General features: G+C 36.8%; 1 protein-coding gene across 14 annotated transcripts in view; it reads right to left on the bottom strand.

Annotated features, from left to right (window-relative positions):
* CTNNA3 (catenin alpha 3) overlaps nt 1-22498 on the bottom strand; it is a 477233-nt gene extending 454735 nt beyond the window's left edge. For 7 of the 14 annotated variants that reach the window (XR_011098147.1, XR_011098148.1, XM_068687736.1 and 4 more), the window contains exons 1-3: nt 14483-14629; nt 8043-8149; nt 2801-2993 (exon numbers count right to left, since the gene is read on the bottom strand). Coding sequence is in view for 11 of the 14 variants with exons in the window: in XM_068687736.1 (XP_068543837.1) it covers nt 2801-2993; nt 8043-8149; nt 14483-14507 (325 nt within the window). In the remaining 3 variants the exon portion in view is untranslated. Of the gene's footprint in view, nt 1-2800; nt 2994-8042; nt 8150-14482; nt 14631-19001; nt 19126-22343 lie in introns of those variants that run through there. The other 7 variants (XM_068687729.1, XM_068687733.1, XM_068687732.1 and 4 more) reach the window with 5 other exon arrangements.
* Nucleotides 22499-26955: the final 4457 nt, after the last annotated feature.

Genomic DNA, 26955 nt, shown 5'->3' with positions numbered 1-26955 from the left:
TGAAAAGTACATTATTGAACTGAACCTCAAAGAAAAATGCAGCAGATCTCTGCATTAAGGCGATCACCTTCAAGACTATCACTCCTCTGTAAAACTTTCCAGAGGTTAACAGAAACAAACTAGACTTATCCAGGGAACATACCTGCCATCCATCATAGCAAAACTTGCTTTCAGATGTCACTAACAGAAGTCAACTGAATTTGAGACCAAAATCTCATATACTGACACTGTTAGTCAAGACTATAGTCAGTGAAGCCATAACCACACCCCTGTTTCTAAAGACATTAGATGAGCCACTAGTACATCAAATGTATTAAATACATCTTCCATTTCTTTTCTCTGCTCTTCAGTTTCATCCTGTTAATTTGCCCCTTTACTCCCCAAAATATTATTACGAACAGGATTTTTATCAGCAGCTTGAAAAAAGTTTATCACTCCTCTAAAAGGAACTCTATTAAGGAGCTCCAAAAGTAGTAAAGCAGCATTTTTGCACTGGCCATAGATGTTCCAAAATAGTAAAGGTGTAATTCTAATGTCCCATTTAACAAGCTCAGTGAATAACATAAAAATGTCAGAAGAGGAAAGATTTTATTATTCTTTCCAGTTGTTTTTCTACACAACTCTAGGTCTGATAGCTTGGTTCATATCTGAGTGAAATTACATAGATTGTTTCAAAATTATAGTATGTAGTAAAAATAAGCTGCAGCCAACATGCAAAAAATCGTAACTGATTTTAAAGCATATGAGTATCTGCCTGTCATCATGGAAAAATATACCCAGAGAAAAATAATGGCATGAATGGCAGGTGACTGCATGCACAGTTTATCAGAATTTGTGACCCAGACACTTTCAAAGAGCTTGAAGTAACAGGAGACATTTAACAGCAGCAGAATGCTACTTCAGCAACAAGCAAAATTACATGTGATGTTACATACCGCAAATTTAAAATAAGACGCAGCTACAAAGCACTAAAAATACCTGCAAAAATCAACAAACTGCTATTTATTGTATGATTGTTCACCATCTTAAAATTAACTTAAACAGTTCAGCAAATCTTTGGAGGAGGATGGGGCTGCAAGCAATGCAATTTGTCATTGCATAATGATAGGTAATAACATTGATTTAACTTTCTTTTAAAATGTATGAGGTGTATATAATCTACTTTATGTATTATTTATTTTTGTAGTCATCTCTGGTCTTGGCTGAGAATCAATAAATAAATTGAAAATGTGAAATATTTTTACATTATCTATGTATAAAAATCAATATGAAACTATATATTTTATTCTTGTCTTGCGTTATCGACCTGGAATCGAAGGGATAACATTTTAAGACTATTCCAAAATAAATGATTTTTCAAAAAGCTCAGCTGATCAGTGTGACAGATAACAACAATAACAGGTGGTTATAATGCTTTTAATCTCAAAGTATCTTACCTTAGGGTATCTCAGACACTATACATATATATATCAGACTGAAATGCAACCATCTCTGAATTCAGAAGAAGCCAATAGCTAGCAGTGACCAGCCTGAACGACAGCAGAGACTTAGAAATTTTTTCAACTCCACATGGAGGAGGAAGACAAACCACAAAGAAAACCACCATCACCAAAAAAGTCCTGAAGTTGCAGCTTTAGTAAGGGCAGGGTGATACAGAGACCTGATTTAAATGGCCAACACAGTTCTTCAGTCACAACTTGCCACATAACATAAGAATACATGATACACTGCTTAGTGAAAAGGTGACTCAAGTCCACTTTATTGGGTGACAAAACCAATCCTGATTACTAGCACACTCAGTACCATAGCCTGACAATTTTCTGGTGCAGACCATAATTCATTGCTTGTTCATTGCTGCTTATTAGAGAAGACTCATCAGCCACTCTTAATTTGATCCCAGGCAACACTTGGACACCACTTACTTCTAAAACTGAGTGCTGGTTAAAGGACATCATTGCCAAATGACCAGACACTAAAAGCATTACTTTTATGTCCCCGTTTTCCTTCAAAACCTCCTCCTGAATCAATTTTCAAGGACAATTTCCAAAGGACGCTGTTTTAAATGTCTGTCATCCGACTCACAACTATTCAAACCTGAGTTTATTACTCACTTAACTAGGTCCGATTATCCATGAGGAAAGCAAAAATCAACAAAGAAACACAGAGCCTGAAAGAATGTGACTAATGATGTGGGAGCCTGGTTGGAAACAGTGAGATAGGTCATCAGGAAACGGAACATGGCAAGAACTGGCCAAAGATAAGCCGCGCAATCATAAAGAGATAAAACAGAGTAGCTTGAAGAATTAATCATTCACCTACTTCCTAGTGAAGTCTCAAAATATAACTCCAAACAATCCTATTGCATCTTCCTTAATGAAATCCTTACTACTGCATACAAGAGGGAATGTCTTTATTAAAAAAAAAAAAAAGTTTCCTTCTGAAAAGGTCATGATCTCTGACTCAGGAAAACCATACTTTTCAAGAAAAGCATGGAAGTATGCATCAACTTAAACTTGTGCTTAACAGCGAATAAAATTGACAAGGGGGATCCTGTCTTCATTAGAAAAAAAATAAAACTGGCAATACTGCCATTGATATCAGTGCTTTTTCATGATAAGGTTCAATTTGTATGTTTTACCTCATGACCAGTGGTATATGAGAGCATACAATCAGACTATTTACAGTTGAGACACTGCACACAAAGACATTCCTCACAGATACCCCCGCTTCATTTTGATACCAAATTTGCTTCGGTAAACTGATTCCTTACGGTGCCAAAGTTATTTATCATAACACTTACTCTCTTTTCGGACATCAGCCAGTGCTGCATGAAGTTCCTCTTTAAAGACGATTGCTTCCTTGGCAATTTTTTCCCCTTTGTCCAACAGATTCCAAGTGGCTTCTTCCACAGAAGCTAACAAGACACGAGCCCTTTTGGAACGTCCCTTTTTCTTACTGGAAGGATTCTGGGGACAGTTCACTAGTGTTGTAACCTACGTTTAAAAGAAACAAGAAGACAATAGTAGTTTAAGTTCTATTACAAGTAAATTTATACTGTTTTCAAATTTTAAAAATATCATAGTTGAGAATAAACAATAGGATTTCCCCTGCTTCAGATAGGGGCAGGCAAGCCCAGCATGCATACTGAGAACGTGCAAAATTATCAAGTTTGACAGAACACTTAATATGCTTCATCTTTATGTTCTTTCTCTAAGATCAAAGCAAACACAATGGAAATATCATTGTCATATTAGTTCTGCTGTAAACTCCTGACACAACTTGTTATAGAAGTTTCCTCATGGTATAAAAATTACTACTGTTATTTAAGGAGGCTTCAGCCAAGCAGGCATCAATTTTGCATCTTCCCACACTTCCCTCTTCAGTGTCAAAATGCTTTCTCTCCTTACAGACAAAGGCTGCAGTGGCCAAAACTCAACACTTTAGAATTATGAGGAGCTTTCAGCATTAGAATTATACAAAATTTTAACCAGAACACAGATTACTTGTCTAAATTAGAGTTGTTGTTTTTTTTTTTAATAATGCTCTTTAACATCCATAAAGAAGTTATTTTTATATAGCATCCCACTCCACATTCCTCGCCATCTCAGTCCAACCTCCACACACCAGTAGAATGTTTCTAACAGACTATTCTCTGAGGCATTGCTTGAGCTGCCAGCAATATGGGAAAGCTCCTAGAAGATTTTTAAAGTGTTATACAGATATCTCAAGACATGCTTTGTTTTCAGTTCACTAAGCATCCTTCTATTCTGTGCCAGATCATGGACAGCGTCATAAGAAATACAGAGCTAGTCCTGGAACTCAGTGAATACATTTTATATGTACAAATTGCTTACTTTTACTAAATGGCATTCCAGTCATCCTAAATCAGTCCACTTCTTTGTGCAGTAAGGGAATTGACAACAACATTGTACAAGGAAAGCAAAAGCTGCGTAGGAATTTCAGTCCATCCTGTGGTTTGAGCTTGTCTATGGAATAGTGCTACTTTCACACCTCTATGAGGGGAAGATCCAGTGCCCTCGATCACCTTTAGATCTCCTGTGAATCTATGCACGCTCATCCTTTTCATCAATCAGCACTGTCATAAGTAAATGACAAACCTTTCTCTGGGAAGCATTTCTATTAAGCCATCTTTGAAAGAAAAAAGCCTTGACCCTTATTTCATTCATGTAAAATCTGGGGACAGAGAATTAGAACCAGCCACTTAACATCAGCTATGGCATATCAAAAGGAAGAAAGCAACATAAATTATATTTATACTGGGTCATATTATTAAAAAGGATTTGGGTGTTCTTCTACTCAGCCACAAAAGAAAGTAAATGCAAGTATTTATTGCACATAAACCAGCCAGATGGTAGAGAATATATTGGTAATAACAACTTAAATATCTTAAAAAAGAACCCTACAGCATTATTTCTGGAGCATTTAGCGTGGCTTCAGTGATGATAGTCTAAAGAGCCAGTTTATAAACTGACACTTCTAACAAGAATGACAGAAAAGTTTAAAAAGATGCTGCCCCCAAAACATATTAAGTAAAAGATGCCTTTTAAATGCCTTAAGACCCTTCATCTTCAGCATCACTGCCAGGAAAAATCAGAAGCTAAAACATGATTTCCATGGGAAACAGCCCAATGCTATTTGACAGAGGCAGCTTGTGATCTTGAATGCAAGTTAAAATTTGACAGGTAGCTCTTGGCTCGTGGCAGTTAATACAAAAAAATTCGGTTCACCAGCACAAAACCCCAGTAAGGAATGCTAAAACTTTATACTGATCTTACACAAAGAACTGAACTACACAGCAGCTAATAAAGCATGTTCTTCTGAGCCACTGTCCACACAAGTTGCACACCAGTAGCAGAATATGCCATCAAAATTACAGCACTGTGAGAAAACAAGGAAAAGAAAAAAAAAAGTGAACCCTACCCCATTCATTCTGCTCATGTCCAACTGTGTTTCACAGTTCTTGTCATGCAGACACACACCCTTATCACCATACAAACATGGGTGTTTCCCAGCACTCAATGGAAATTACTACCATTGGTTACTTTGTGTTTTGGGGAAATCTGCTATAGATAAAACATTTTTTCAGATGTGGTTTTTAAGCCCCATATGCCACCACAGCTGCCAATCGGAGTCACTGTTACCAGTTAGTGCCATTATTATTAGGCTGTCACTATAGGGTTGCTTTCTCATTTTTGTCAGGATTATCAGTGAATTTCTAAGGAACTGTGCAGCAGTTTTTCCAATGCTATATTCCGTTTCTGACCAGCCTTTAAAATACTATCTTTTAATATTGCAGTATTAAAGAAAAACATTATTTAACACCTTGAACACCAGAAGATTTGATTCACCTTTGCTATTATTATAAAAGTATTTTAAAGCATCAATCATGGAACATTCTACCAGTGTTGAAAAAGTATTTAGTTCAGTAACAGCAATACCTGGACATTTAAAGAACAATATATGAATTCAGCATTCTAATGACAATGGCAGAAGCACCTGCTCACTGTTTCAAATGCTAACCATCCTTTGAGTCTCAAGTTTGAAAATAAACAGTGCTGCCCATACAAATAAATGCTGGTTAATCCCTTTAGCTGTGCCTAAAGTAAACTCACCATACATGGAACTAAAATGAGCATATCACTTGTGTGAGGAACCAAACTTTTATCAGTATGGATGACATCAGAATAAATGTCTTTCAACTTGCTTATTTTTCATCAGTAATAGAAGAGATCCTAAACTACGTGTGTTTGTATGTAGCCTGCAAGACATACCTCTCTAAAAGCCATAGATTTTCCTTAGCTTGTATACATGCACGGAATATAAATATATGGAAAAGCTCTTACACATATTTGCTTAATTATACATGTACGTACAACATATATTAAGTGTGTACACATACAAATACAGAGAGAACTCCTCTGATAAACTCTCCAAGTGGCTCATTGGTAGTTTACAAGACTTGCAACAACTGCACAGCAGAGGTAGTTATGAAGCATTTTCTCCACCAATTAGTGAAGTCCTATTAATCTCATCCAGTCATTTTTTTCATAATTTTTACTTGTATGTAAATTCAAAAGAAAATAAGCCCAATGCTACTTTGCCATGTGCCATGGTTTTGTCAAAGACAGACTGAAGCTTTTAATAGACACTTCAGAGTATTTATTTTTTAATATATTAGAGGGTTTATTGTGTTGTTCTGAGACTGTATTTGTTTTATTGGGATTCTTTGATTCAAAAACAAATCAGGCCAAAATATAAATTTCTTCATTTCTTGTAAAAATGCCCAGCGTTGCAGCTGTCTGAGCACAGGTTGACCTAGAAGGACATTAAGAGATGGTTTCAGAATGCAGTCTATTAAGACTTGTAAGCCTACCACTCAAACTAAATTTTAAAATTCATCCACAACAATGGTCTATCTTGACAACATCCCACAAACCACTGAGCTGTTACTGAGGTTTTAAACACTGCCAATCACACCCATACAAAAATAAAAAGGAAGACACAAGAGTAAGAGGCAGCTCAGTTAATAAAAGCTTAAATTGAAGTAATGATAAAAAGAAAAGGATACTTTCTGGAAAAAAGAGAATTTTCCAGAAAGAACAATTGAGTAAGGAAGGAAAAGAACATTAAGTCAAAAAGGAAAGAAGAAATTTCAAAGACAATCACAAAAGAAATGGATGAGGGATAGGCAATGGCAAATGATGCAAATGAAGAAAATACAGCTTTGGTGAAGAGAAACTTATTTCAATGAATTGTTTGTTTTTTTTTTAAAGAAATTCTTCCTAGGACATCCATTATAAAACACGATCAGCACCTCTTTACTTTTCCTAGTTTTTAGACCATGTGGAGAGCAATTCTAGAATAAAGGAACTTTCTGTCGAACTGCAAATCAACATAAGAATCATCACCACACAAAATGTACTCTATATTTTCTTGTCCATATCTTTCACCTCCATATTCTTCTTCCCTACAATCATATCATTACATGCTGCCTCTTTGATTATATAATCCGACAATACCTCTATCTGATCACAACCCTTTGGCAAGCTCAGGGAACCAGCATGCAGAGGACTAGCTCCCAGAGCAATGTATGACAGATACCAGAGCAGTGTATGACAAGAAGTGCACTCCTGGAATAAAAATTCACCATAAAACAAGGTTACTGAGTGCAATCAAAAATGCCAATTAATGAGCTGCACAAAAATACTTTTCCTGTAATACTTGTTCAACAACAGTATTAACCTTAATTAAAACAATGATTTAATCTTTTTAAATAGGGAAGCTGCAATTAGAAAAAGAAAAAAAAAAACAAACAACAACAACAAACAGAAATAACAAAAAATTTGTTAAATACAAATACTTAAACTACACATCTCCAATTCTTACATGTCTATAAACAGAAGAACAGCCAGATTACATGATTGAGTCTGGCTTTGCTCTATTTACACAGTCATTCTCCCAGTAAGTTTTTTCTGTTGTTGCTTATTAGCATATACTGTTTAATAAAAAGCTACTGTCTTTAGCAGGCATTACTCAATGAGCTTGGAAATATATAAATCAATCAATCACAGAAACTATTTCATAGCCATTATAACTTGAACATTTTCACAACCAGAAAAACTACGGAGTATTCTTTGCATATTACCAAATGAATAAGAGATCTGAATGTGAAGTCACAGTTTTTTGCGCCTACCCAAACCGCAGCCAGAGCAATGATTGCCATGTAAATATTCCCTGAGGCACCAGGAAGAAGACAACTAAATAAGCAGTGTACTGCTGTGATAAGTAGTTTGATCTGCAACATCTTGGCAAAGCTGAAGGACAGTGATAGTCTAGTATCTTCATGATATAACTGACTAATTGAAGCATGTGCTTCAACATGGTTGCCCTGAGTAAAATGAAAAGGATATTCAAAATAGAAGAGGTCCTTTCTGTTGCTTACCCTGTAACATACTGCTGCAGAAGCCTGAACACACTTAGCAACCCACTTATCTAACTTATTTTCTGCAGTATTAAAATACCTGAATTATCAATGGTTCCAGTAATTTTTCCACTGTAAACGTCTGGATGTGCAGATCCTGAGGGTCAATTTTCAGTTTAACGCTTGGCACTTTTGTTGACATTTCACCTAGGTACAAAGCAAAAAAATGCAATAAGCAATAATTAGCCATAACAGCTCATTGCCCTCTGTCAGCACCCAGAGACTGCTTGTTGGAGTAGATTCAGCTCCACAACAGGCTTAGGATTTCAAGAGATGCAATTAAGGTTGTTATTACTTGCTTCCTAATTGTGAAAAAAAAAATACACAGAAACTTGCACAAACTGAAATAATAGATTTAAAAACTGTATAATTGTCTTCTGGGATTTCTAAATTGACCACGTATTAAAAAATATGAGAATAATGCATTAGAAGTCCTTTCAATATAAATTCTCTAATAGTAAATGAAATTGAGCTATAAAGAAAACACTACATTGCATTATCAAATCTATTGCAAAAATTACATTACTGAATTTATCACAGAAGAAAAACACTATTGCTATGTCTACAACACCTATATCTTATTCCACATGTTCAATCACAATGGTCATAATTAACAGTTTGAGAACACACAGAGCAGCTCCTAAAAGGCTTGGTAATTAATGACTGGAGTAAGTGAAACATTTAGTTATAAAATAACCTGTAATAGCAAATATTTTTGAAGTGTTAAGGCAGGTTAAGTCAAGACAACCTATAACTGAAATCAGTAAGTTGAAATTAAAGCTAAGTAAGGGCTTTAAAGTGAATCAATCGTTCATTAGGAGTTGATCCAAAGCCCACTGATGTTAATTTCAGGGTTTTCACTCAGTTCACCACATCCTGGTTGAGGTCCTTAGCTGCAGTGAAATGTGCATGTGCCAGCAAAGAATTATAACCATGCTTTAGTAGGAATGCAACTAATTATTGCTCCAAAATAAAAGACTTAATTTTCCAGCAACTTAGGTTCCCATAAAACATAGCTCTGCAAAGCCATTTTATCCAATAAAGACTTCAAACACACAAGTAATGGATATCTGTCCTTTTTAAGCAGGACTTATTAGAACCATTGATGCTGTATAATAAAGTAATAAGGTAGTTCGACTGTGCAAGCTAAAAAGATGTATTGTCACCTTCTGGTGAACCTAGCATTGATTTAACACAGCACTGTAGATTTAAGGTTTCTATACCAAATCATATAGGAATTGTGCCAAATTATTTCATAATAGGTATACACATTTCACTTGCAAACAAAGATAGTATGAGTGATAATTAAAGCATTAAGGGTAGAGATAAATTAGGTTTTTGCCATTCCCAGTAACGGTTATACATGAGTACTAAGTTTAGTGCTTTACTGTAAACTACACAAGATGCATCTCTAGGTTCCCCACAATTCAGTTGCACACAATCAATTGAGAGCATGCGAAGAACTGATTTTTCAGTTTTAATTCTATTTCCAAGTCAAAAGATACAGAACAAAAACCTGACATGACGTTGACTAGAACTACACTTTTCCTTCCATAGAAATTTGCAGAAAAGGAGAACTTTAGAAATGTCAACACTAATCATTTGTCCATATTTTATACACTTAGTTCTTAGACACTTGTAAGAAAAAACAAGGAAACCAGAATTGCTGGCATCTGTGGTTCTCTTTCTGTTCAAAGAATCGGTAAGTAGACTATTCCTCCAGTTTTAAGAGACTCCAATGCAACTTACCCTTCTGTTTGAAGGTAACTGACCCTGCACACACACCATCATTCACCACTTCAGAAACGCAGGTGTCTCCTAGTCAAAGGGGCTGCAGCTCTTCTGCTAGCTCAGACTAACGTGTGTATCTCATGGGATAAAGCCAAGAAGACAAATCCCACCTCTCATTCCCACAACCTCATTGCAGCCATTAGAAATGGATTTGAGCTGGATGACTTGCTATCTACTGCTGATTCTTTTCCACTCAATGTAAAGTACTTATTTATCCACTTAGCTAGGACAGAAACAGGTTAAAACACAGTGTAGCTGTAGACACTGGTGGCTAAGAAATGCTCCCAGAAAGCAAAACACTGTTTCCATGTTGTTCAAGTAGTTTTTTCAGTATTTCAGTCCAATGAGAACCAGGAAAGGCAGAAGGCATCAGAAGTTAAACTCAAAATACAAACACATTCAACATAATAAACATCTTACTGGATCAGCGTAACAGTCCATCCAGCCCAATACGCTTGTAACGGCCAGGCTACACGGTGAGGACATGCAAGCCTGTCTATTCCCTCTGGTTCATTCTTCCCATACATGTCCAGCATCCAGGCATATCCCTAACCTAGAACCCATTTAAAGATGTACTTTTTATTTATTTGACAGATCTTTTCAAATTTTTACATGGAAAACTGAAAAGAAGAAAGTAAAATCTCACATGTAATTGTCAAAATGGTAATATTTAAAAGCTCCATAAATCTAGAGGAAAAAAAGCATTGACATTAAAAGTTTATGGAGATGGGATCTTTATCAGGAAGTGCAATGATAGCACAAGGGGTAATACCTTTAAACTAAAAGAGGGTAGATTCAGATTAGTTATTCAAATGAAATTCTTTACTGTGAGAGTGGTGGTGCACTGACCCAGGTTGGCCAGAGAAACTGTGAATGCCCCATCCCTGTAAGTATTTAAGGCCACGTTGGGTGAAGCTTGGAGCAACCTGGTCTGGTGGGAGGGGTCCCTGTCTATGGCAGGGGAATTAGAACGAACTCCTTCCAACCCAAACCACTACATGATGGGTGAAAAAGGGAGAGCTGGAAGAGAGCAACTCCATATCAAAGGAGCAGTCCACTACACAGAAACAACAGAAACCAACCATTTCCCATCTGACTGGTAACCATCTGGCAACTGAAAACACTGGGGACAGAGGCATTATTAATGCTTTGTTTGGTGGCTTACCATTCCTAGCTCTCTATTGTACCTATTAGTCAACAAACAATTGTTTTGCACTCTATAGTTTATGTCACATTTTCAGAGTCACCTCATAAAGTAGAAGATGCCTAGACAAAAGCAACCAGGAAAGACACAGTCATAATTTAAAAGTTGTGTTTTTTTGTTGTTGTTTGTTTCCTTTTTTTGTTTGTTTGTTTTTTTCTGGGGCAAATTAATTTTGTTATTCAAATATGATGGCACCATGCACCTGACTGATAAAAATACAACATGGTATATGCATACCCTGAGACCAATACTGGTTTATGAAACCATGTAAGTGATTTTCATTACCTGTATTCAGGAAAATATTTCCTAAATGCTTACATTCTAATATTTAGAAGTAACCACTTTCTCGTCAACTCTCCATAGGTTGTTCCAGAGCATAGGAACAGATTATATAAATTAACACTACTCCTGAAAAACTGTCAGTGAGAGCCAGTCCCCATTAAAAAGTGGGCATAACTACTTATTTACGTGGAAGCATCCACATTCTGGCTCCATTAGGAACATTTCAATAACAAAATGGTACCAGGTGAACCAGCAACTAATTGCTCCTGGAAACCCTATATGGCAAGCACAAAATTGATGAAGCCAAAGGCATTACACTCAGGTAATGCATCTAAGCAGCACCAAGTTTTAATCCATATTAATTATTTCAAGTCTATTGAATCATTTTAATGAAGCTGCAGCCATCTGCAAGTTTTGCTACACAGTAAAGCAGGGCCTGTGATTCATTCCTAGACTTTCATCCCGTCACAGAACTAGACTTGGTCTCTCGATGAATTGAAATTAACACTGACATCAAGGCACAATTTGACTCATGACTAAAATATTCTGTTCATTTCATCCTTATCACAGCCACAGCCTTGACTATTTGTAAGGAGAGCTAAATTCAAGCAAGAAAGAGCGGGCAACTACCTCGGCTGGCATCCTGACAAAGTAATCTTAACAGTATCTGTTTATACTTCTCTTCTGCTAGGACTGCATTTATTGTTTCAAAGCTCAGCTCTTGTTTCTTTGAGTTCTAATTGCAATACAATTTTTGAAAACTGACAATGGCTTTCTAAGACTACAAAGCTGTACTGAGAATAAAAATGTAGGTTATGTTTGCACATTATCCTCATTTCTGTAGCTTGTGACTTCACCTTTCAATGTAACAGTTCTTTCAGCTTCACAAATCTGCAGTTAACTATACCACATGTACCCAAACATTAAAACACTTCAGATCACCTTTATCACTCAGTAGCATTCAGTCATAGGAAAGGCTATCTTGAATATGAAATGTTAAAAATACATGTTTTAAAAACAAAGTCATTGTTTAGAATACAAGTTTTAAAATACCTGCTACACTTCCTGGCTTCTTTATATTGCATTCCTCTTCGATAGTTGTATTTGCATTCCCATTTAATAGCTGTTTAATGTGTCTCTTCCATAATACACCAGTAGTGCACACACTTTTGGTTGATACTGCAGTACTGGCACACAGAGCCTAAGTCATTTCTGTGCCTACCTGTCAGCACGTTGGTACACCCCGTATAACAAAGAAGCACCCACACTGCTGGAAAGTTTTTTTGCTGCACTCGCCACTGAGTAAAAAGGCCATTTAATTCAATAAAAGACTCTCCTCCAAATTCTACAGGACTGCATCAAAACAAACCATATCCTTAAAAATAAGTCTTTTCTTGCTATATGCAATTCATGAATTTAGTGGTCCTCTACATCACTACAATGAATCTCCCTTCTACTCACACAAAAAAAGTTTCTTTTACATATGATATTGCTGGTTCACAATCCTCATCTTTGACATGATTTTCACAAGCCTCCCAGAATACAGGTACTTTCTGAAATCCATCGTAACAGTTGCAAATAGATTATTTTGATTCTGTTGTGAATTCTTTCTGGGCAAGACATGCATCAGTTGCAAGGGGACAAGTAAGAACTGGATATAGACAGCATTTCATGCTTCTACTGAGATTTGAAGAAACCACAAGATGATTGCCAGGTTATTTTTTCTGCACATACAGTCATGCTTTAATTTTGTAGAGACTTCAAGTCACTGGTAAAAGGGTATTAACAGCTGCTCTACTCAAAATTCAGAAGTTATACCTTTGCTGCTTGCAGCAAGAGCTGCCCCCTTTTCTCTCAGGGCATCCTCCCACACTACAGATCACCTCTGATGGTCAGACCTTTCATAAAATTTGGCAGATTAAGTATAGTTTAATTATACTCACTTCCTCTTACTAAAGATCATTCTGCTCCAGCATCCTACCACTGAACAGTCTCAAATTTGCAAAGTGTTACAAATCCAATTGCATTTTTGAGGATCAGAAAAATCTCCACATGCTTTGACTTTACCTTCTGTGTTTTTAGATTGTTAAACCATAGCATGTTGCCTAATATAGGCATTTTTCTTCTTTGCTCCAGTCCTCACTCAGCTGGCTTTTCAACTCAACAATGGCTCTTCTTTTTTTTTTTTTCCTTGCCTTGAGGCAGGCTCATAAATTATCATTAACTGAAAATCAATTTCAAAAGCTGCTTTCTGGAAATTTTCATTATATTCTAAGGTATAATCTATTTAAAAGGTTCAATTTCTGATTTTAGTTGTTCCTCTCCCTACAATTCTAATGCTTCCTTTAAGCAGACAAAATAGGAAAATAAACTTGCAAGTAAATGCAGTGAAGAGTGCAAACTTTATATTGATACTCTGACCATGTATCTTTAACTTATCAATCTCTTTGTTAGTGTTATTTATCATATTAGTAAATCAGTATTTGATTTTTTTTTAATATAGTATACTGTGAGACAGAAAGAAAAATATGCAGGCAGTAAAGATCATTCTGGGGCTTTTTCTGACATTTCCACTCAGAAAGTAAACTTCTGACCTTCCACAACTTCTTCATATAGCAAAGAAATGTTGGTGCATAACACACAGACGATTAATTTTTTTTTGAAATATATAGCTACTCCTATATTATATGCCCTCTAACTACAGCACAGATCTTGACTGTAAGATATTTTGGTAAAAGCCTGCTATAACCTCACACTTGGTTACATTAACCTTTACAGTAGGCAATTTCAGCACTGTAGACCAACAGCTCTTACAACACTTACGATGTTAAGCATGTGTCACAAGATACAGTTCTGTCTCTGAAGAGCCAGAAAAGGAACCACCTGCACACTTCTACAAGTGCTGCAAACTTAAAACAAGAATTTTGTCTTGTCAGCAGAGGCATCCAAACTGAAAATGCCAAGTGTTCTGGTGTAAGAAAAAAAGACACTCTAAAGACAAGTGAAAATTTATATCAACCTGCAACATAATGTGAACATAGACATAGTCTGAAAACTGCAGGTAGTAAGTAAACTGTACACAGGCATAGATGAACTAGTCAGTGTCAGAAGGCAGAGCCAAAGATATTCTGCAAGTTAGGAAAAGTTAACTTTAGAACCCATTTCCTGCTAAGTCATTAGAAAACTAATAGCACATCACTCACCTATCCTAGAATACAAACGGTCCATATTCAGAACTAAAGCAACTGCCTATTAAATATCCTTGTGTTAGGAGCTTCAGTGCAACTGTCTGGCTCACTATTTGGCTTCTGAGGCATCTGCAAGGGACTGCCTTACAAGCTCTCCAGTGTATTTCAGGATGACTGACGGGACACAGCGGCTGCTGAAGGGGTGGCAGGGGGATGGGCATCCTTAAAGCTATATTCGAGTGCAGAGACATGTAAAAAAAGAAAAAGGTTAAAAACCCTTTTAATAAAAACAAATTTGAACAATTACATGACATGAAACATGTCATTACTCATACATCTGGTGCTTATTTCTTGCGATTTTCGGCATGGCTATTGTTTCCCCATACATTTTGGTTGTATGCCAACTTCTGTCTCAAGGCAATGACTCAGACTTTCGAACTGGACAGCAAAAGGATTCATAAGGCTCTTACCCAGTCACTTGGCACCAAATTTGTTTTCTTTGCCCCCCCCCGTTGTATGTTACTCAACACCGGCATACAATATATTATCCTATCAATTTCATAAAATGCATGGGCCTATAGGGTAGATAAGTATTTGTGAACAAGATACACGTGCATAGCACACCTGCGGATTTCTAAGACATGATGCATTGCTGAGAGTATTTAAAAGAATGTTTTGTCTTTAGTTCATATTTATTACGTAATAGCTCCATCAATTGGTGAAAACACCCTTTTTAAAATTTGTAACCATTTTTTTCTAAAGAGTAAGGTATAGGAAGCACAAATCAGGATTTACAGCAGCAACAAAAACAGTGGCTGTATTTTTATTTAATCCTCTAGCTGACGCATGAAAAAAGATATTCAGAAACACAGGAATTCTCTGTTAAAATGTACTACTTGTGTTTGCAAAATAATAGCATGGACTTTCCTGTTTTAATGCCTGCTGTACTTCAAGAGCCAGACCACGCACTGGACTGGAACAATACTTCCAACACCGTGGGAGAACATCATTCATTTAACACTGGGGAAAATCCTTAATACACCTGGCAAATCAGATTTCCATATAAAGCTGTCAGGTTACACCCTAACTACTTCAGATTGTCATTTCTTATCATTAGCAACAGGAAAAACATCTGCTAAAGCAAAGGCAGCACAAACAAAAGAATAGCCATAGAAGTGAAGAAGGTGGCAAGAATTGACTAACTGAAGGCTACTAACAGTCTTTGCATTTAGAAGTACATTTACAATGAAGTAGTCAAAATATATTTTTAATGCTGAGGGTAAAAAAAATAAATAAAAAGTATTTATTCTGATTTTTTTCACCCCTCTGTGTTTCATTCTTTTTAATCTTTTGGCCAACTTTAACCACATCTGAAAAACAGATGGAATTCCAATGGACACATTTCTACCAAATTTTTCAACATTGTTCTCAGCATAAATAACTAGAGATTATCACACATCATCCCTTAAAATGAATCTATCAAGAGAAAGAATGCAGTATTAGCCTAGTTCTTACTGGATACAGAAGAATCCACATGGTGAGGAACAGCTTGTGACTGAACTAATGGTGTGAAAAGCTCCAGTTAAGGTTTATAGAAAAAAATGTTTAAGATGGGGAACACACTATACCTCAGTCGGAGAACATGTCTCTTACAAAATGTCTGACATCTTGTGAGATACCAAGTTATGATTTTTCCCAGGATTGTAACATTCTGGATGTACTCTCTTTTCCTTGAGAAACAGTCATGCCTACTTTTCATATAGTGCATTCCATCAAAGCGCTTTTGCATGTAGAGGTCATCTTTCAGTACTTAAGTCAAGCAAAGAGAGTCCCCAAGAAATGTTATTTGCTTATGACCATACAGAACGCCAGTGGCAAAATCAGGGATGCAACTCCCTAATCACTAGAGCACCTTACTCCCCCTTTAACTGTGGCCAGTAAAACAGGCTCAAGAGTAAAAAAACATTTCTGACCACAATTTGTAATATAAATCTAAAGAATGTAATTTATTCTTCGATACTCAGCTCAAAGTTTCTTAGATACTATTATTTCTTATTCTTAGTAACATCAGCTAACACATTCTTCTCCCTTAAATATACTATCAAAATTACTGCCTTGGGTGAATGCACTCTCTCACAGCCAGTTGCAACACACTGACGAGTTCTAGGAGACATTCCAGCAGAGGTGTGAATCGTATGGTCTGACCAGCTGCAGAGCAGTTGGCTTTGCACTAGCATGCCAGACTCAACCATGTGTCATGCCAGACACTTCAACCAACAACTATCCAGAAATGTGTGCTATGGTCCCGAGACTACAGCCTCAGCAAGCAAAACCTCCTCCACTGAGGTATCACTATAGAAACCTGCAGGTCTCACAGTGTTGCTATTTTATTAGCAGTAAACTAAATAATTCCCCTGATACCATTGAAATTCTAGAGGATATACACCACTGAGAACAGAATCGAAACACTCCTTCTTGGTTTGTAGATACTGTAACAAACTTATATTCCTAACACTTCCCTGCAAGGTACATTTTCCCAGGAACTGAATTTTTGTGTCTCAGAACTACAGCTGTAATGTTTAAAATACCAAAACAGTATTTACTTCAGAAAAAAAGAAGGCAGCATGACATCAAATGGCACCATTTCATTCAAAAAGAGAAGGTTTTCATGAATATTTTACTAAAAGAATACAGAGTGGGTCTGAAAAAAAGGATATACATATATATATATATGCATGTATTTTACATATGAACAAACCTCTGGACTATTTTCATTGCATGCACTTTGACCCTTGAACAAGCACCCCTTTCTCTTTAAGTGGCTTCCAGTTCCTCCATGGATGGCTATCCTGTGCTGGTAATGATAGGTTAAGAAGGTTTGGCTTCAAGCCCTCCCCTCTGTTATCACTCTTAAAGTGTTTCTATCTCTATTCAGAACCAGAGACTGTTCAAATAAAGTTCAAGTTGACCTTCCACTAAAAATAGGACATTGTTCAGCTCATGGGAGAAAAAAAACACATCACTAAACAACAATTTCCATGATGCACTGTAAGATTTAATGTTTTTCCTGTTAAGTGTAGCTCCTCCATTTATACTTTTTGTTATTTGTTGGGGGTTATCTACTACAACATTTATAATGCTTTGTGTAACAAATATTTATTTCTTACTCCATTGCAATGAGTTAAAAGATGCTTTTCCCCGTCTTTTTAGGGTTGCTAATTTTCAAAAGAGAATGTTTCACACCCAAGCGTTACCCATGATGCGTCACCATCATGTACCATTTTATGCAACTATTTTCAAATTAATATAATCCGTAAAGATTTGTATTCTTCACCTTCTTCAGCAACCTGAACAGTTTAATTTTCTCCCTGCTGTCTCCTGACATCCAGGAATCAACCTCAGAAATAACAGTAGCACATAAAATCACTGTTTTTAAGTCATGTGTTCATTTTGAGAAATGCATGAAAAAAAAGAGAAACCACACCATTTTGGATGCCTGCAAGCAGCTCATCAGCCAGCACCTACAAAAGCGTTAACTAAAATAATGGGGATAAAGAAACAGTATTTAAACAAAACGGTATGCATGTACAGACCTGTGATTTTAAGACACACGTATTCATTCTTCCAGTGGGGCTCCAGGCTCAGCAAGGCACCTTAGTTCCTCTATTGACTCCAAAAACAATTTTCAAATCAAAGAGTGGCTCAGAAGAAAAACCCTACTTACCTGATGCACTGTTTCTGGTGAAACAGCTTCAAAACTATTGATTAATGATAATTCTGCCCCTTTTGACTCCTACGCTCATTCTAACACAATGGGCATTTGATGGAGAATAACCCCATAAGAATTGTTTTAAAATAAATTAATTTTCTAATACCAACCAATTAGGAATAGGAGAGAAGAGCAACAATTCATTACATACTTTTTCTAAATGCTGATCACCAGGCATAATTCTTTGCTGTTTTAAGTCTTTGGGGCTTTACTAGGTCTGCACATACCTTGCATCTTTAATAAGAATCCGAATACATTTTACGTAACTGAAAACAGTCTTGGTATACATATTACCCCTCACTTAGAAACCAATCTTTTATATCTTAATAACAAATAATTGTATAAAATTACCCTGTATTTTCAACAGTAGGTGATAAATGTACATTTACATAAACCTTTCTAACATTATAAGCAAAATTCCAAGTACAAGGAAGTAAGTAAATCTTTGATAAAGTAACAGCATTCACACAACATTTTATCTTTCTTTTAACAATATTCTGATATTGTTTTCCTATTTGGAAAATACATCTACCCATTGGACACCTTTGGCTACTGGCTTGAAGTAGCAAGATCATCATTTTGAATATTTAGAACATGAAAAAAAAAATCATGTTCAGAAGTTTTTTTTTCTAGGAAGCATGTTAAGAAAACTCATCCTTTCTCATCCTTTTAACTCAGGCCTCAAAGTGATTATTTAATGACTAGTTTAACTCAAAGCCTCATGTTCCTTCACTACATGGAAAATTCATTTCTCTTTAATCTTACCTTTCAAATCAAGACTCTAAGACAAGATCCCAGAAACAGCTCAGTGAAGAACTCCTCTTGATGGTGCTTGACTTTAGAGGCACAGAGAGAGTGAGACAGCAAATGACTGCCTGCCCTTCCTTGCCTACAAAAAAAGCAGGAGGGGAAGAGTCAGAACGGGGAGGAGAGTATCCATTTGGGACCTCCTCCCAAGCTGTATGTTCCCGACATTACTGACAACTTGTTACTGAAAACAGTGCTTTAAAAAAGCCCAGGCTCATTATTAGTCTTGGAACATGTTCTGTCACTGAGCTTTTAGACATTCAATCAGATGCCATTGAAGCCAATGGTAAAGCCTCCTCAAAAATCAGTGAGTTTGAGGTTGAACATGGGAGGGCAAAATGGAAGAATGAAAGCAAAGGCCATTACTATAAAATTCAGGTCAAATACAGTTGCAATGTACATACCGGGAACTTTCACACAAAACACGATTTACGTGAGTTTTCATTTACCTTTGTATCACGAAACACTCCGAACGTATTTCCACATGAATAAACCCACGTTTATAATATTTTCCACCAAGGTAGCCATTTAAAACAGGTACAGTGAAGTTTTGCTAAATAAGAATTATAGCAGATTTGAGAAACTCAAACTGCATTATACAGAAATATGCATGTTCCAAAAAGAGAACGAAGTTCAAAAAGGACAGAAGCTGTTCAATACTTCTCTTAATTCTGCAAAAAAAACATCTATTCTACTACTTAAGATTTTAATGGTTTTGTTCAGGTTTCCAGACAGTACAGGTTGTGTCAGGCTGAATTTTCTTTTTGGAAAATTTCAGCCAAAACAGTTTGGTTATTTTTAGTTGTTTTGGAGGTGAAAAGGGCACAGGCATCCTGAAGGCTGAGGTAATCTGACACCAGCTGAAGAATACTGGAGGGACTCAACTGCATGAAAAAAAAGAGAAACCAGAGAAACAATGAGTACACATTGTGATTATTCACAGGTGAGGAAAACACAAGACTGGGATATACATTAAGAGACAGCACTGAGACAGTTGGAGGGGATGAAACAAGATCTATCTATTGGGCCCTGTCATGCAACAGCCAACTGACTTCAGTGGCACCTTCTGCACTTAAAAGCTGCACAGAACATTTAAAAGTCAGGTAAAAGGTGATACTGTATACAGAACTTCCCCCCTGCAACAGCTTCAAACATTACTCATAGAAACACAAGAAAATTTTCTAGATGAAAAAATCTTTTTCCAGATTCTTTATTATGGGGAAACATACCTGATACTGTTATATTAAACCTACTATTTCATTCGTAATTCTTTCCCTTCCAAATTTTAAGAATCGACCTGGGAAGAAGATCTTTCTTTTTTTCCTCTGTTCCAACTCATGATTTTCAATGGCATGAACAACAGCCAGAGAAGAGAGCAGCTACACTAATTAAGATTCAACTTCCTGAGCACCGTGTCAAAACTGCGATGCAAACCAAGCTGAAGTATTACTAATTGCTGTTAATCAAAACAGATTTTCTCAGCATTTCTAAATTCCTATTTACTTCATAAACATTATTGAAAGTTAAGTTTTTTGAAACAAAAAAGCAAGTCACTTAATTGCAAGATTCAAAATAGGCAAGTGAAATTTATCTAGATATTCACTATACTTTTGGATCTTTATAACTGCATCAGTACTTTTTTTCCAGAAGTCAGTAACTGTGTTGGTGAACAGAGATCCTCCCTATTTTAATAATTACATGAGTAAGTGTTGAAGGAATTAACAGTTTTACTTCATGTTCTTTGTCCTGCCATTTGCATTGTATCATGTGGAATGGAATTCAGTTGACTTTGTTAGCGTTTAAAATGGCACAAGATGCTTAAGACATTTATCTCACAAGCACCCAGTATGCCGTGGGTCTGCCATAGACCCCAAACATGAATGCCAGGGCTGAATACAAGGATGCTGTAAGAGACCAAAAGCATCTAACATGGCTGTACACACCCACTAATGGGTGATAGTGAAAATGGTGAAGGGCCTAGAGGAGAAGACATGAGGAGTGGCTGAGGTCACTTGGCCTGTTTAGCCTGGAAAAAAAGGAGGCTGAGAGACCTCATCACGGTCTACAGCTTCCTCACGAGGGGGAGTGGAGGGGAAGGTGCCGATCTATTAGTCACGAGTGATAGGACCAGCGGGAATGGTGTCAAGCTGAGGCAGGGGAGGTTTAGGCTGGACATCAAGAAGACGTTCTTCACTGAAAGGGTTCTCACACGCTGTAACAGGCTCCCAAGGGAAGCAGTCACTGCACCAAGCCTGTTGGAGTTTAAGAAGCTTTTGGCCTGTGCACGCAGTCATATGGTCTGAATTTTTGGGTAGACCTGTGTGGTGCCAGGAGTTGGACTCGATGATCCTTATGGATCCCTTCCAACTCAGAATATTCTATGAATAATCATTCTTAAGTGGTCTTTACCTCAACAAATCCTCCCAGAAAGTTACTGCTATAAAGATTTTTCATTAAATCTTGCATTTTACTGGTTAAGAACAAAAAACTCTTCAGTAGCAGGCACATGTTATTACAAGTAAACATCGCCAATTTTGAAGTATATATCTAAAAATATTTTAACAGCATGAATTACTGTAAACCACTATATATGATACTCTACTTTTTCACCTTGGCTGTCTTCCAGATTTCCATAACAGCCTTCTTGTAAAAGAGGCTCATCTGAGCCTCTTTCATGTACAGTATCTATTGATGATTTTTAGTTTCTCATTTCATAACTTTTACACCCTACCGAATTTAATCATCTGTATTGTACACCTAGATTATCTTTCAGTAATTTCTCTGGTTTTTATCTCTTGTTCTACAAATTTTTACTTGCCAATGCAATCTGATGGCATCCAAACAGAAAAACAGATCACCACTTCAACAGCAGTCATTTTACTGTGAAAATTCCACTAAACGTTATCATGAAATAAAATTTGGAATTTGCTCCTTTTTCTGTATTTCATTTACTGTAAACATAGTGTGTGTTTAGATATGTGGCTCCCTCAGAGCTCCATTTCCTCTTCAGTAAGGGATAAAATTCACATCTTTGCACCTGAGAGCCTTACCAGATTATATATGAAAGGGTCTGTATGAACCAAAGCCCATTAAAGATACACTCACCCACGTCCTAATGTGCCTGCCCAGCTCCCTGTTCGCCCCTCACTCACCCCTTACTCCCAGCCCTCATCCTCCTCCACAGAAGGCTGCAGCTGCTCATGCCCCATTCCCTGAGGTAGACAGAACCGCCCCCCCCCCCCCCCCCCCGCAGGATGGGCGAAGAGGAGAGTACGGGGAGAAAGGGGGGAAACTCCCTACCATCCTCCTCCTCCTCACTCAGCTCTAACTCGCGCACAGACCGGAGCAGAACGACGACAAAGCTCGCTGCAACCACAGAGACGAGGACGGCAACGGCCGACGAAGCGCTGCCGCCCTGTGAGGGAACAGCTCTGCGCACGGCCCCACCCCAACGGCTCCCCGCACCCGCCTCCACAGCCCACAGCTTTGCACACGGCCCCGCCCCAACGGCTGTGCACGCGCCCGGCATGTGGTGCTCTGAGGAGACTCCTCTCCGCCGTCGCGGTTTGCCCGCTGACAGGTAATTTTCTGAGGGAATGTCCCTCACGTAACTTGCCCAGCACTCGCCAAATTGCTGTTTCATTAAAAAAGGCTTCTAATTTAAAATCCTGAGAGAAATAGCTTTTGTGTTGCAGCATGTTTGCAAAGGGTGCCCACCAAGAAAGCTATTACCTGAGGGAGCTTGTGGGAAGACCTGGGGCTGCAGCAGTGCTTCCAGTCCCAGAGAGTGCAAAATTAAACTTCCATGAACAGATGCCATTATTGGCAACTCAGTCAGATTCACTTCCTCATGGTAGCTGTTGAGAATTGAACGTGTAAACATGCATGGAGCCTATTTGTGTTGTTTGTTTTTTTTATGGTCAAATGTTATGTCGCAGTTTGTGTAACACTCCTGACATAGAGGATTTTGTCAAGTGATAGATTTTTCTCTCTGTTTTACAAATTGTTATAGTTTTTCTCTTTGGTTCACAAGGTTCTACTTTTACATATTCTGATACAGGACATTCTGGATAGGATTTCACAGCTTCGATAAATGCTAGACCTTACCAGACCCAGCTCTTCTAGCAAAGCATATTGCAGACATGGATACCTTGTTCCATGATCTGAGATGAATGTCTGCATTGGGTGGACACAATTTGCAGTGCATCCCAGACCGGGTTCCCAGTCACCAAATTGAGCATCCTGGCTGATTCAGGGTTTCACATTTCGCATGGACCTGGATTTTGTTTCCACAGAAGCAAAATCAAAAAGGTTTAACTTGTGAATGGCTGAGTCTAGCCCCTGCATGGCATCAGGGCATAGACAGAATAATGTGACCAGACCCAGGACCTTAGAGTTATCCCTGGGTCCACTGGTGCATATATATATAAAATCATATTTGCTTAAATATTTGGACAATACTAAGCCAAAGGACAAACAAACAGAAAGCTGATTTTTTAAAATAACATTCTTTAAGAAAATTTCATGTCACTTAAATCACTTTAAGAATAACTCAAGTTTTTTTTTTCCTTTACAGCACACAAGCCTTTACAGACAGCACATTCCAATATTCTGACAGTCCATTTGCCTTCAACTATTATCTGTAAGTAAATTCAGTAATTACTCTTTTCTTTCTAGTTTCAGTTGCTTTACTAATTTATTTGCTTTTAATGGAAATACTGAATGGAGTTAATATATTTCACATTTGTACATTGTTATTTAATCAGACTTGTCAGAATTGTAATTGAATCCATAAGCTATAATTTAATACAATCAATAGACATTATTACTTTAAAACAGCCTGCTTACAAGGCATTACCCACTACTACTGAGAAGCCATGTAGTATGAAATTAGCAGTACAGAAGCTTACACAACAAAATTAATCATAACTATGAGCTGTAGAAATGAAATAGCAGTGCCTCAGTTCATGAAGCCTTTCTTTTCTCATGTCTTCTTGGGATCCACACAAAGAGAAGACACAAGGTTCTAGACTTTCATTGCTTGAGATTTAATTATTCAAACTATCTTCTGGAATTTTCACCAGGAATATTTTTCTTGAGTAGGAAATGTAGGTTCTAAAGATGAAAATAACCAAAGAACAAAAAGAGGTTAAAATACTAATGGAGATCATTAGGTGCTCAGACTACTCAGCAAAAGCACCTTAGCGCTGTATTTCTCCACTTGCAGTGCACCACAAACAGAAATCATCAACAATGGAGACTTTTGAAAAATCAAACTTTTAACCATAAGTTCTAATTTTGTATTCCATAGATATCAACACAAGCAAAATGCTGACAGTACACGTACAGTTAGCAGATCTTCTAATATTGTGTAGTGATGTATATGCAGAAGCGTAGTTTGAAACAAAGAAATTGAGCAGAAAGACCCCTGGTAATCTGACTTTGAAGAATAATCGGAGTTGCATCCATTCCATCTGTTACAGATATTTAGCTTTCCTACATTCAACATCCTCTTCTTTAATGACTCAAAACATACAAAGTATTTGATTTTACACATAGGAAAAATTACAGTGGTTTACTGCTATTATCTGTAACTGAGGTTTAACAGGAATTAAAGTTGGATTATTCATTTAGAAAGGATAACTGAAACCTGTTAATGGTACAAATGGATCTTACGTTTAAGTACGAATTTGTATTTCAGGTTTAAGCCAAGTGCAGATCAACAGAAATATTTTCTCTTGTGGGGATTGTTGCATAATTGCTCACTATTACTGCATTTAAACTCTTTAATAAAGTAACTGGTAATATGGAGGTTCCACCAAAAACCAGGATATTGCTTTAGATGCACTTACTGGTTTTACCCAATATCATAATGCCTCTGTTTGTGTACTGACAATGAGGAAAATAGCTGGTAAAACTCAGCAAAATCATAGCTTTTAATTAACTATTAAACAGCTCTCTATATACTGTAGAAAAAAATCTATCAATCTGGAAAAACATAGTGAAATTACAAATACAAATCTTTTATTCTAACATTTGAATCATACAAAAGACTTTGAATTAAACTTTGAATTAAATCAGTCTCCATACTTCCATAAGAATCTGTGCTCAGAATAGGGACAAAAAGCAAAGCAATGCAGAATTGGAGCCATAAGCATATTTAATTTTCATATAGGTAGTAAATATGTTACTCTGTCTGTATTTACAGCATGGCAGATGCATTGTGAAAGCCAGGTCTAATTAATAGTCACACCACGAGAGCTTTTGGGGCCCATAAAGTAGCTTTTTCATATATTTAGCATATTCAGTTTATGAAAACATAACCGTTTACAGGCAACATGAGAGGCATTTCTATATGCACTTATATCGTTTCCATTTCCATAAACACATTTGAAACCTGTATATAACACAGTAGCAAGAAGAGGCATAGAACATGCTTTTTGTGTAAAACTGTACAAATCTGATAGAAATGCAAAAACAAGTTAAGGAAAAAGGCCCTGATCTAGTAGTATACTTTACACATGACTATACTGTTAATTAAAGGTAAGAATGCAGCTAAAAATTTGACTGCATAGACATCTACAACAGTGTTCGGTGATACCATTTGATAATCCTGTAACAATGAACTTGAAACTTAATTAAAAGCGTAAGTACAACTATTAGCACCTTTCTAAAAACCTTACTGAATATATGAGAAGAAAGCTAAAGGAAAAAACAGACTATATATAGTTTGTTAATGTTTTAAAGAGTTACATGAATGCTTTTGACCCTTTTTTCTGTAATGTAACAATGAGTTTTTGCTTAATAAATAAATAAGCTTGTGATACCAATTAATTCCATAGAAGCTGCCAGCAGCTGTTATTTTCCAACCAGTTTTGTTACTGACAAATTTTAAATGATGAAAAGTTCCGTATGTCATAAACAGGTCCATAAATAGTCTTGGTCTTCCATTTCTTGGCATCTTCTAGTTGCAGTTCAGTCCCAGGAAAAAAAAAAAAAAAAGTATTCACAAAATTCTACGGCTATTCACAGCAGAAAAAGAAAACAGTAAAATAACATTAAAGAGAAGGTTTTATTTAGTGTTGTCAATGAGACAGACATATCAGCACTCAGTATTCATATCTGATGTAAACCAGAGGAAGGGAAGGCAGAGCAGAACTTTGAGTAACAAAGGTAGTAAAAATGTCTAGAAACATTACTGTCTCTCCAATCAATAATTAATGTCTTGATCTCAGTAAAGGGAAGGGGTTTTAATCTTCTCTTTATCCAGATAAAGATCCACAATATCCATTAAATAACTTTCTGGTTTAAGATAGTGGGATTCCATACAACATTTCATGTGTCACTGCATGATTACTCGATCAGATTGTGTCAAGTCTTAAGCACATCAGTTGATTAACAATGCTCTTGCATTATATTACACTAGAAAGAGCATTTCAGATATTCTTAGCAATAGATTCTGGGGTTATAAATGTAGCATAAAGCAAGTAAATTGCTTCACAAACTGGCAATCTTCTAATGTGAAATTTTAGTGTATCTGTGTCAGAAAGTTTTCAACCAAACATAAGGAAAGTGGACAAACATTGATCTTGCCCCAGCAAAGAGAGGGGAGCCACAAAACAAGGAAACACAGTGCTAAATCACAGAAAGGGTTTCACCTTAAACATCCCCAGAATGAAGCCACTGTTGATTCTGTACCTGAAACAAATCCATTCTTAGTTACGCAGATTGGGAAGTTGTAGCTGTACAGGCTTTTCTGAAGTAATTTGTTTTTAAATTTTCCTGATTGTATGGTTTAGGCATTCAGCTTTGTTACTTGATCTACAAAGCTGATAGATGGAATGGGTTTACAGAAGATTAAATAAGTATTCAGCATTATTTTTGTTATTCATTATCTTCAGGAATAAAACAT

This window comes from Anas acuta, chromosome 7, assembly GCF_963932015.1.
Source record: "Anas acuta chromosome 7, bAnaAcu1.1, whole genome shotgun sequence".
Classification (NCBI taxonomy): Eukaryota; Metazoa; Chordata; class Aves; order Anseriformes; family Anatidae; genus Anas; species Anas acuta.
This window is presented reverse-complemented; position numbering and strand designations above follow the sequence as displayed.